Source organism: Astatotilapia calliptera, chromosome 22 (assembly GCF_964374335.1).
Source record: "Astatotilapia calliptera chromosome 22, fAstCal68.1, whole genome shotgun sequence".
NCBI lineage: Eukaryota > Metazoa > Chordata > Actinopteri > Cichliformes > Cichlidae > Astatotilapia > Astatotilapia calliptera.
The window spans coordinates 11,962,484-11,973,747 of record NC_137442.1 but is presented as its reverse complement, the minus strand read 5'-3'; the positions used below and the strand labels follow the sequence as shown (position 1 = coordinate 11,973,747).

General features: G+C 41.1%; 1 protein-coding gene across 2 annotated transcripts; it reads right to left on the bottom strand.

The window, feature by feature from the left end:
- Window positions 1-283: 283 nt before the first annotated feature.
- csnk2b (casein kinase 2, beta polypeptide) lies at window positions 284-10,432 on the bottom strand. 2 transcript variants are annotated; one of them, XM_026156308.2, is made up of 7 exons: window positions 10,295-10,432; window positions 9,564-9,645; window positions 7,465-7,567; window positions 6,734-6,849; window positions 5,090-5,165; window positions 4,489-4,678; window positions 284-2,447 (listed from the first exon to the last, which is right to left on the bottom strand). In XM_026156308.2, exons 2-7 carry the CDS (start codon window positions 9,633-9,635, stop codon window positions 2,357-2,359), a joined length of 648 nt encoding a protein of 215 aa, XP_026012093.1. In that variant the 5' UTR covers window positions 9,636-9,645; window positions 10,295-10,432; the 3' UTR covers window positions 284-2,356. The 2 variants fall into 2 exon arrangements, with proteins under 2 accessions (XP_026012093.1, XP_026012092.1); XM_026156307.2 differs by lacking the exon at window positions 10,295-10,432 and adding an exon at window positions 10,120-10,192 and having other exon boundaries at window positions 1,523-2,447.
- Window positions 10,433-11,264: the final 832 nt, after the last annotated feature.

Sequence of the window (11,264 nt, the reverse complement as noted above, 5' to 3'; positions counted from 1 at the left end):
CTGCTTGTGTTAGACCACTGCAGCTGTTGTTCAGTCATGTGAAATGGCACCAGAACCACACCCAGAAGCAAGACATCCAGCCCTACCTCCATCACTGAGGGAAAACACCTCATTAGCTCCAACATCAAGCACAATTCAGTTAGTTTACAGTCACTCTGCATAATCTTATAAATTCATCTGGCTGCTTTAAGTGGATGAAAAGATGAAGAAGAGGACTCTCTACTGACTCTGAGTGGCCAGAAAACTTTAGTGCTAAATAATAATAAAAAGGAGGACAGAAGAATATGAAAAGAAAATAGAAGTTTATTGAGAATTCTGAATCCTGCTCACCCGTCCACAGTAGCAGAAAGAATACAACAACACAGACAAACAATTAGTTAAAATCTGGACACATAAATACGTTTCTCTTGTATCATGAAATCCAAAAGCAAAAATCTATCACAGTCATACCAACATAAGACAGGAGTGGAGGGAGCGCCGCCGAGTGTGTGCCCCCACTGTTTAGGAGACGCCACCTGCCTCCGAGCCCAAACATAAACAAGAAAAGAAAGACGGTGCTGTGGTGGAGTGAGCTGAACTTCTGAGGCCCAGGCAGTTTGAGATGAGAAGACTGATATCTCATGTTCATGTTAAATCTAAAGCTACAGACAGGAGGAGATGACTAGCTAAGCTCTTCCGAGACTACGAAGCCCTAGCTTGGCTCTGTTTGGCAGCAACAAATCCACCTATGGGCATCTAGTTTGTTAAACAATGTAAAGAGAATTTGGCCTTTTTAAACCTCTCATCAGCACCTTGTGATACACCAGCTCTGCATGAAAAAAAAAAAAAAGCATCCTTTAGCATTATTACTACTCTCTTCGTGGCAAAATCTGTTCAAAAAGTGCGCCGTTGTTCACTGACTTAGTTGTGTGTGTGTGTCTAATGAGGCTTATTCAGACTTTATGAAATGAGAGTAACATAATTCAATGCCAGTACAGGTGAGCAGTCTGAAGAGGAATTACGTGAAACTTTACCTGCAAACTGAAAAATATATACCATCTAAATACTGTTGTCTTTTACTTGACCCTTTTGAAAGCCTGAATAAGCTCATTTGAAGTAACACACTGGTATCAGCACACTGGACGTCACACTTCACACTGCTAGTCATTATTCTTCTGGTTTTTGTTCTGATTGAAACAAACTTAAGCTCGCACAGTAACGTCTGTTTATTAAGGTGCAAACTGCTCGTCGTGGTGAAAACCTGGAACTCCAGTGGACTTTACATGGGTTGAAACTGGCACACAACCGCACACTTAATGAGGATTTATATAATCTGAGCAGACTCAGCTTTGTTGCTGATCTGTAACCACTAGAACAGAGCCAGGATACCTGCTTCCTTATTGAGTTTAAGCTAACCGTCTGCCAGTATTTGCTTCATATTTACCATAAAAGCATGAGCGATATCGATCTTCTAATCTAATCACTGCCAGAAAGCAAATTTCCACACTATCCAGAATATTCGGCTGTTTCTGTATCAGAGATGAAGCTACACGGGAGGGAGGGGTGGGTGACAGTACAAACCTGCTTCTGCAGGACGTGATGGGTAGAGGAGGGTGTTGTTTGACACACGCACAGACAGCTGGAGAAAAGACACCAACTTGTTACAATTATCTGACGATTCATAAATTGTCTCATTTGACCTATTTCTAGTTCATCTCCTCTAACCACGGAAAGAAAGAGAAAAATCAGACACTCGAAAGGACAGAAACAGCTCGGGTGTTTCTCTCTACTTTAAGGCAAATTTAACAACGATGGGCCAAATTTTACAAATCAAAAAAGGGAGGGGGAAATAAAACTGTCTCTGCGAGTGCCAGCCTCCATCGGGGTTAGGTGGGACTAACGGTGGAGACGAGGCATCGAATGACGGAAGGTTTTACCACCACCTTTACCAAACTGTGCCAAATACACAAATACACTGATCGTACTCTGGTGTCATCCACCGACGACATAACTCCCTCCTCTGTGCTCACAATGCGATTGAACAGAGCCCCCGCCCCCCCGCCATGTTCGGCTTCCTCTTAGCTTGCCTTCTGTTTTTGGCACGGAGGAGTTTGGTAAGGAACGTCTGAAAACCAAATGTGTGTTTGTCTTTAAGATCATGGCTGTGCATTTTTTCTCTCGCTCACACTCAAAGGGAAAAAAAAAAAAAAAGAAAAGATCTTTTCATTTGCCCTAATCTAAATCAAAATAATACAGTCTTCTTCAGGGTGAGGAGGGGGCACATGAAGAGCTTTGAAAAATGCAGGTGACCCCTCTCCATCCTATAATAACTCTTTCCTCTCTGGCTTCTCTCTCTCCCCCCTCAGTCCTGGGTGCTCTAGCGGATAGCCTTGACGGGGCTCTTGAAGCTTGAGGCGGCTTGCAGCTGCAGCTGGTAGGCCATCGGGTGGATCTTGAACCCATAAAGCCTGAAGAGGAAGAAGAAGAAAAAGATGATGACAATGTTTAGACTGATCAGTCATGCATTTTCTTTAAAGGGAGACGGCGCTGACATTTGATGACAAACATCACACCACCCTGACTGTGTTCTATGTAATACAAACAGACATCACAGCGTATTGACACAGGATCCAGGAAAGGATGTGCAATCCTTGCCATCTAGTCAGCCTGTGCACGTAAGTACATTTGAAATAAAATAAAAACAAACATTATACTTGTGCAAATATTAACTTGATGAGTATTTTTGTGACTAATGACCAACAGCAGGGAGAACAAGAACTAACGTCAGAAGGTGACAGTGGAGGCAAATCAAATGAAATGTATGTCCAGTTTCGAGCACTAGGGACAAGCTCAGGGATGTCAAACTTATTTTACATTGTGGGCCACATACAGCCCACTCTGAACTTAAATGGACATTTAAATATTTAATCCCTGAGATTTATTTAAAATACTTTAATAATGCCATGTTTAATGCAATGCAATTTTGAAAAACAAAAGTAATTTCTACAGTAAAGTAAAATTCTATGCACTTGTTTTAAAGCTGTCCAGTGGGCCAGATTGGAATCTTTGCTAGGCCAATTCTGTCCCACAGGTCTTATTTTTGACACTCCTAGGCTAGCTGGTTAGATGAACTGATGGATTTAAACAAAACAACTCAATATGAGAGCCCTGAAGTCAGGCTGTGTGACGTTCACAGCGCAGAGGACCGTAACACAAATAGGAAGAGTAAGCAAACATGTCAAAGTCAAAGTTACCGCCTGACTTCATAGCTCAAATAACCAGCTGTGTGTGTGTCTGTTTGCATATGTCTTTGTCTATGCATCAAAGGAATGGGACTGTGTAACACACAGAGACACACAGTCCAACAGGTTAAACCATTAACAAATGGGCTTAAATGGCAAAGAGAATGACATCAGAGTAAATATAAATAAATATCACAAAAAGCAGCACGAGAACATAGAAACGGGCTGCAGTCTCCACAGCAGCCGAAGGGACAACATATTCTTCTTAACACTGCACCCTGGTTACGGTAAACAGTACAGCATGCAGACAATGGTCTCCAAGGGCAGGCACAGGATTAGTGGACAACCACGCTAATCTGCTGCTAATCTACCAAGAGATGCAGCAGGTATTCACAAACACAGAGAGACTAAACCTTTTCGGCATTAACCACACCCACTCTTTCTATGGAAACAAACAGGAACATACATTTCCAGTGTTGTCCATCTGGGACGGCATCCCATACGACCGATAACGAGCTGCTGTGTTTTATGCACGCACAGGCAAATAGTCAGAGCTAGATAATATGTTGTTAGCATGGAAGTGAGTGAAGGCAAAAGCTTGGTAATGTAAACCATGAGGGAAATCAAACCAAAGAAAACAGTTGGAACAACAAACCTAATGAGCCAACGACAGAAAAACAGCTAAAGCTAAAGCTAATGAGAGACACAAGGCAGCAGGCTCAGTACGAGCCTCAGTATGAGCAAAGAATCAAAGCAGTTACTGAAAAAATTATGAAAAAAAAAAAAAAAGGGTGGATCCTGTCTTATCTGATGATGTTATAAACATGAAAGAAGTAACAGATATTTGTTTTGTTCAGTAAATCTGGTGCACTGTTATTGTTCTTTGAAAGAAAATCTTAATCAGCTGCTCACACTGAGGAAAATCTGAATTGTCAGAGAAAACTGCAATGGGGGCATCTCTAGTGTTTATATTAAGCCATATTATTGTGCAGTTCTGAACTTCACATATTTTGGGCCCTGACACTTTAAAATTAAAATTAAAATAATAATAATAATAATAATAATAATAATAATAAAGCATGTATTTAAAACACTAAAAAGTGAAAGAAGCTAAGCCAATATCACTATGGAAACTAAGAAAAAGCAGAACTAAAATGAAAACAAAATCAAAATAATCAGTTACAAATTTACAACAAATCTGCCTATGAACATCAGCAGGAGGTGGATTTAGTGCTCGGAGTCTTTACAGCTGAATATCAACGCTAACCTTGGAACAAACTGGTTGGCAGGCCTCTTGGGCCTGTACTCGGGATGAACCATGAACAGCATGTGGGGGAACCCGGTGCCAAAATAAGCTCCATCTGTGTGGTGATGCCTGGAGGACTTGGGTGTGTAGACATCCATACATTTGGGGCAGTACAGCTTCACCATGGCCTCTCCTGGGATGTCTGACAGGCCTGTGAGAAGTGTGGAAGAGGAAGAAACCCATTTAAGTATGAGATCAAGACACCCGAGATAATTGGCAAACAATCCCTTGTGGATCAAAGTTATCCTCACCTGCAGGAAAATCTAGATTCAATAAAAACAAATAGCATTTGTTTTGTACTGATTGGCACAGCCAGCCAGATACAGCTGCTGTGCCTTTTAATCACAGATTTAAAAACAAACAAGCAAACAAAACAAATTTCCCCAAAACTAAATATCACACCCATGAAGAGTTCCTGACTAACTTCGCTGCATCGAGGAGAGACATGCAAGGCAGGGAAGAGCAAACTTTTAGTCACTCGTGAAAGCTGTCTGCCACCTTGTGGTAATCCTTGGGTAACTGTTTAACGCATGCATGAGGGCATTCACATCAGTTTACTCACCAATAGGAAGCATAGGCTGATTCTCACAATAGACCCGGGGGCAGTAGCCAAAGTCTCCCTGCTGATACTTCTCCAGCTGAGCAAGCAGAAATGAGCCCAATAAAGAGTTAATATATGAACAGAAGGTAGCTCCACAATCCTGGGTTAATTCATATCCTGCTGTGTGGAAAACAACATTTGAACCTGAGGAAATTTTAACATGACTGAAATTAATGGGTGACTGTGCTAAAGATTAAAAAAAAGCAAGCAGACAATAGTGAATGGACTCTTGTTTGCCATTTTGGATGCGTTGCATTACAGGATCAAGTGATTCAGGCTTCGTCACAGAAACTAGAGACCGATCGTGAGTGGAAAAATTTGTATTCTCCGACCTTTTGTGGTTAGCTGATGGCAATTGTAGGGAAAATGATTGATCAAGTCCCAGAGACGCAAATCTGTCACTAAAGAAAAACATCAAGCGTGCTGCTGCAGTTCGAGCTGTACGGAAACAGTGAAAATTGTGACGCAAACTGGAGAAGGAGAAGGGTTGCCTTTAAAGTAAAAGCTGCACTTTATTCTATATGTTTCAAAAATAAAAAAACTTTTACCTTAAAACGCGAACCTTCTCCACCTCTATTTGGCTTCACACTTTTTCTTACAGTTCAGTAAATATTTACACACAAACATGGAAAACTACAGGGAATCGTGCCAATCACACCTCCTTTACAATGAATTTCACCCAGTTAGAGTCAGAACCCTCCAGGAACTACTGACAACTGTTCAGGCAAAATGTGCACATGATAAACTTTAATAAAGCAGTTTTTCCACATAAACATCTTGATGATTTCCAGAGAATCAGGCTGGAACATTTTCCACAGTTGTGCTTTTTCACATGTAGCCCACAGCAGGAAACAGTCTGCTTTAGATGCATCTGCACCACAAGGACCTGTCTGCATGGAGCACAACGGCCTCTACTAGGAAGTTAACACACTGGACTAGCAGTATTGCTGTTCTCACACTGGTGTAGCATGAAACCATGTGAACTTTGCACAGGAGAGCTGTGCAAATTTTGTGTTTTGTTTTCCTATGCACATGTTGTTGTTGTCAGTTTGTTGAACATGGTCGTAAAAGTGTAATACTGTCATTTTGCATTTTGAACACATTTAATCGTGTTTTCCTACATAAAGTAGACGATAATGACTAATAAACAGGAAAAAATACGCCGTTATGACAGTGTGGAGGAGGAAAAGAATAAAGAAAACACGGTCTTTACTTTTTCTATCAGCACCATAGGAAGCAGATGAATGATTTGTTTTCAGCAGTAAAAAGCAGTGAAGCTGAAAGATTTTGCATTTTATGCCGTTCCCTCAGACAGACAGCTTTTCATGTCCACTTTTATCTTCCTCTGAGGGATGAACCCACCCTCTGCTGCCACACTGGACATTATTTCAGTCAGGACTTTATAGCTGTGAGAGCTGTTCTCCCAACCCCCCCCCCCCCCCCCCCCACACACACACACACACAAGATTATAATTTAAGTACAACTATCCTGATTACCACGTATGAGACATTCACATCTCAACAACACTTTACTCCATTACGAGTGGAGTAAAATCTGACTCAAACAACATGTAGAGACAGAACTGGTGGATTTTTGGCACCTACCATCTGTGCAATGCCTCGGTTAGTGAGGATGTAGCGTGCATGGATGAGGCCGTACAGCATCTCAGCAGCCTGCTCAATCAGGTCGCTCTGGTTGGGATTGTCCTCAAGCTCCTCATCTAAAGAAATCAGAAACAGGGAAACTACTCACGCTTTTGACAGTTGGAAAAAACATAAATTTATCAGAGGAAAAGGAAACGCTGGGAATAAAACAGAGAGACTGGGACACATTATGGTTTTCTAAAGGTGCTCCAGCAATAAAAGAGCATGAAACAAAGATGTTCTGAGCAAGTTTGAAAAGAGAGAGGAAACCTGCACAAAGCACCTCAAATCAAAAGAAAGCCGAGATCAAATGTCCCCTCTCATTATTTGTTAATGACAGAAGGAACACATTAAAAGCTCAGGAGATGTCACAGACATGAAACACTCGCAGCTCTTTTAGTCTTACTTCCTGATGTCTGCTGCAGATGGGAGGTGATAAACAGTAATACTTCTGCATACAGACAACAAACAATAAAGCGACTTTCCACTTGCCACAGCAGGCAGCTCCTCATGTTTTGTTTGGCAGATTTTTAGGCCAGATTGGTGATACAACCCCAGAGGGGTTTGTGTCTCCTTCCGGGATCAAACTGGGGATCTTTTGCTTTTTTGGCAAATGTGTCACATAAGCAAACACTGACATACCTTATTTACTTAAAACTGAGAACAATGAGTCAGGAATGCAACATACAGACCTGGCTCAAGGTCCAGGATCATGTCTAGAGCCTGGCGGTAGTGTGGAACCTGCTCATTGAGCCCAGTTAGGTTGAATTTGTCCTGGATGTAGTCTTCATCCACCTGTCGTTGGAGAAACCACAAATCAGACTCATTTCAATCCATGAGGAATCAAGTAGCTGTAGGAACAGAACTCCTTGAAAGTTGATTCTGTTCATCTGATCGTAGCGTTTTCAGCAGGAAAAATATTTTAACAATCCTCAAAATGACTTGTTCGGTTTGAAACAGATCCTCCGATTTCTTCACGAAGCTGGATGTGTGATAAAACATTTCTCCAACTGACAACGCACCTCATGAACAGAAATCACTTTCTGGGATTTCCTTACCTGGGTGATTGAGGATCCATCAAGACAGGAGTATGAACTGTTTAACCCTTACAGTGACTGACCCAGACATTTTTTGCTAATTTATTACTATTACTGTGTTATTGATATTTTTAACTTTTTCATAGTTTTTTGTTTTTACACATTTTAGCATTTCTGCACAAAATATTTGAATTATTACACATCTACACACAAGATGTGTACTCTAAGTCCAGAAATGCACACGTAGGATGTTGCCTTTCTCCAGTTTAGAAAGTGCTGGGAGAAAACCCAACTGTACACCAGGTAGCTGTAATAAATTTGATAAGCAGGAGTTTTTTTGAAGGTCTCCATCACTTTACTCTAAAGAAATCTGAATTTTTCCTCTTTTGGTAACAGAAATGTTATTTCATTTTCTCATTCTGGCTGCTTTCTTTAGGTGAATCATCAGTCTGCATCTCATCCTATCCCTAACATCTTCCTCATTCACACCATCCCTCTGCATGTCCTCCTTCAAAACATCCATGAACTTGCTCTGTGGTCTTCCTCTTTTCCTCCTGCCTGCCAGCTACATCTTCAACATCCTTTGTCCAGCATATCAGAATCAGAATCAGAATACTTTATTGATCCCTGGGGGAAATTATTTTTTGTTACAGTGCTCCATTTTAAACCAACATTAAGACAAGACAGACAATACGCTAACTAAGAATAGTACAATATATACATATATATACATACATACATACATACATAAGTCACTTATAAATAAATATTTGGAAAAGAAACATGTGTAGTTGTAGCAGCAAACAGTGTGTTAAGTGGATGCGTTGTACAGGGAGATGGCCACAGGCAGGAATGATTTCCTGTGTCGTTCAGTGGTGCTTTTCGGTAATCTGAGTCTCTCACTGAACGAGCTCCTGTGACTGACCAGCATGTCATGGAGTGGGTGGGAGGTGTTATCCAACATTGTCTTTATCTTGGACAGCATCCGCCTCTCCGACACCACCTTGAGGGAGTCCAGCTCCATCCCCACAACATTGCTGGCCTTACGGATCAGTTTATTAAGTCTGTTGGCATCTGCGACCCTCAGCCTGCTCCCCCAGCATGCAACAGCATAGAGGATCGCACTGGCCACAACAGACTCATAGAAAATCCTCAGCATTTTCTGGCAGATGTTGAAGGACCTCAGTCGCCTCAAAAAATAGAGACGACTCTGGCCCTTCCTGTAAAGTGCTGTGGTGTTTTTATCCACTATCCCTCCTCCGCACATGTCTAAACCATCTCAGCATCACCTGTCTCACTTTGTTCCCACACCACTCAATCTGAGCCCTCCCTGATGTAGCACATTTAAAACCGAAGGCACACCAAAGTGCTTCACAACAAGGTTAAAACATAAGATATAAGATAAAAGGCTACCGTATATATAACAGAATACAAACAACCCCAAAAAGTACAGACAAAATAAGAAATAAAACATTAGAGCATAGTTTAGAAGATAGAATTACTGGGTATTCATAAATATAAAGGTGGTGGGTATTTATACAGTGGAATATTGGTAGAAGATAAATAACATAAGGGTAAAATACAGGGCATGTGCACTAGCTAATTTCTATCCCTGTCCATCCTTGCTCTTTTTCGTGATAATCTTAGCAACTGCTACTCTGCCACTTCTCTGTCTCCAAACCATGCATGGCCTTATATCACAAATAACCCCAACACTCATGTGTTGTAAAAATATGTCCGCCTTGGTTCCTCACCTCACAGAAAAACTCATTCCCCCGCAGCCCACAGAACCAGGAGATCCATGAAACCTCTTCTGAACTGCTCATCTCTGAAGACCTGAAAAACGAAACAGTAAATTATGAGTGGGGAAAAAGCCAACATTCAACAGCTTCATATTACAGTAGCTAGGTCTGGTTTAACGCGGCACAAAAAGAAGCTGTTCATCTGGTGTGAGCACCTGATTAGCATTGATGCTAACCCCTGGAAAATAATGGGCCATTTCTTGTTTTTTCGATAACGCTATGAATGCAACACTAAGCGTTCACTCACTAAATAACAGATTTAACCGATACTTTCGCCCAACTGGATTGTTTGTTAGTCATTTATTAACCTTTTCTTGTGAAAAGATCATAAAAGTATATCAGTAACAGTCGCTGCTCAAGATCTGTAAAGGCTAAGCCAGCTAACAGGTATTACCTTCTCCCTGTCGTTAGGGTAACTTTTAAAGTTTGCTTTATCACATTTAGCGCAGATTTTCTGTCAAAAACACGTCTAATGAATAACAAAACAATGGGCTAAATCCGGCCTTACATGTATGCTGTAGTCCTGCGTGCCGGGTAACGCTAGCATGCTAAGCTAAAACCAGAAGAGCGTCAATATGGCGCCTGGTACGACTTCAGGCCCCGGAGCGGGGGTCTGCCGTGGCTCTTCTGCCTCTGCGCTCAAACGGCTCAACGGACTGATATGCGTAACAATGCTAACTTACCCGGCTTTCAGCTTTAACAATCCCGAAGAAATCAACAGATCAACAATTTAGCAATCTCACGGGTGTAAATAAGATGGACACCACCTCCCAGTTCACCCCGTAGGTTACGCTCTTCCTCTTCCTCCGGTCTGCCGTCGGAAGGTTCAAGACTTATCGGTGCTGCCGCTCACTGTTCAGTCCCGGTACTGCATGTTCGTGAAAAAGCTGTTAGCCCTCTTTTCCATCCTGTCTCTCTATAATAATTTATAAAAGTATATAAAATATGGCCCGTTCAAAGTTTTTTTCTGATAACCATCTACTAATGAATACATCAACTTCCATATTATTCTCATCCCTATCCCTAGAATTCTCCTTTGACATTATATCCATGAATTGCTGGATATAATGTCCAGCAATTCATATGCTCCTCCTGCATATGTCCAAACCATCTCAGCCTTTCCTCTCTTTGTCTCCACACCCCACCAACATGATCAGTCTCTCTCATGTACGTACTCATTTCTGAACTTATTGTGACTCCCAATGAAGTAATGACTAAACATTAAAATGTTTGTCATGAAACTTGGACCTAGAAATTTTAAAGAAAGCACAATTAAAATTTACAAATAAATGTTTTCTTCTGGATAACCATTGTTTGTATTATGGCTTAAAAGTGAGATTGAATCATAGTAAATATAAAGAAAAAGGAAAAAAGAAAAAAAGCTTCAACTTCAGATGATTGTTCTTTCAAATCATTCATTAACCACCATCAAAAATAATCTCATGTCGAGATAAAAGTACAAGTAACCTGCACCTTGTACATTTATCTCAACAAGAGCCGTTCATGTACAGTTATTAAATTTAATTAAAGTGGAGCTACTGTCCTGACCTTCAGCTTATTTTATGCTGGGCCTTAGTGTAGCCTGTGAGTTCATCCTGATTGGTTGCCCCTCATAAGCAGAAATTTTAAACAGCATGAAGGTGTGACTTTTGT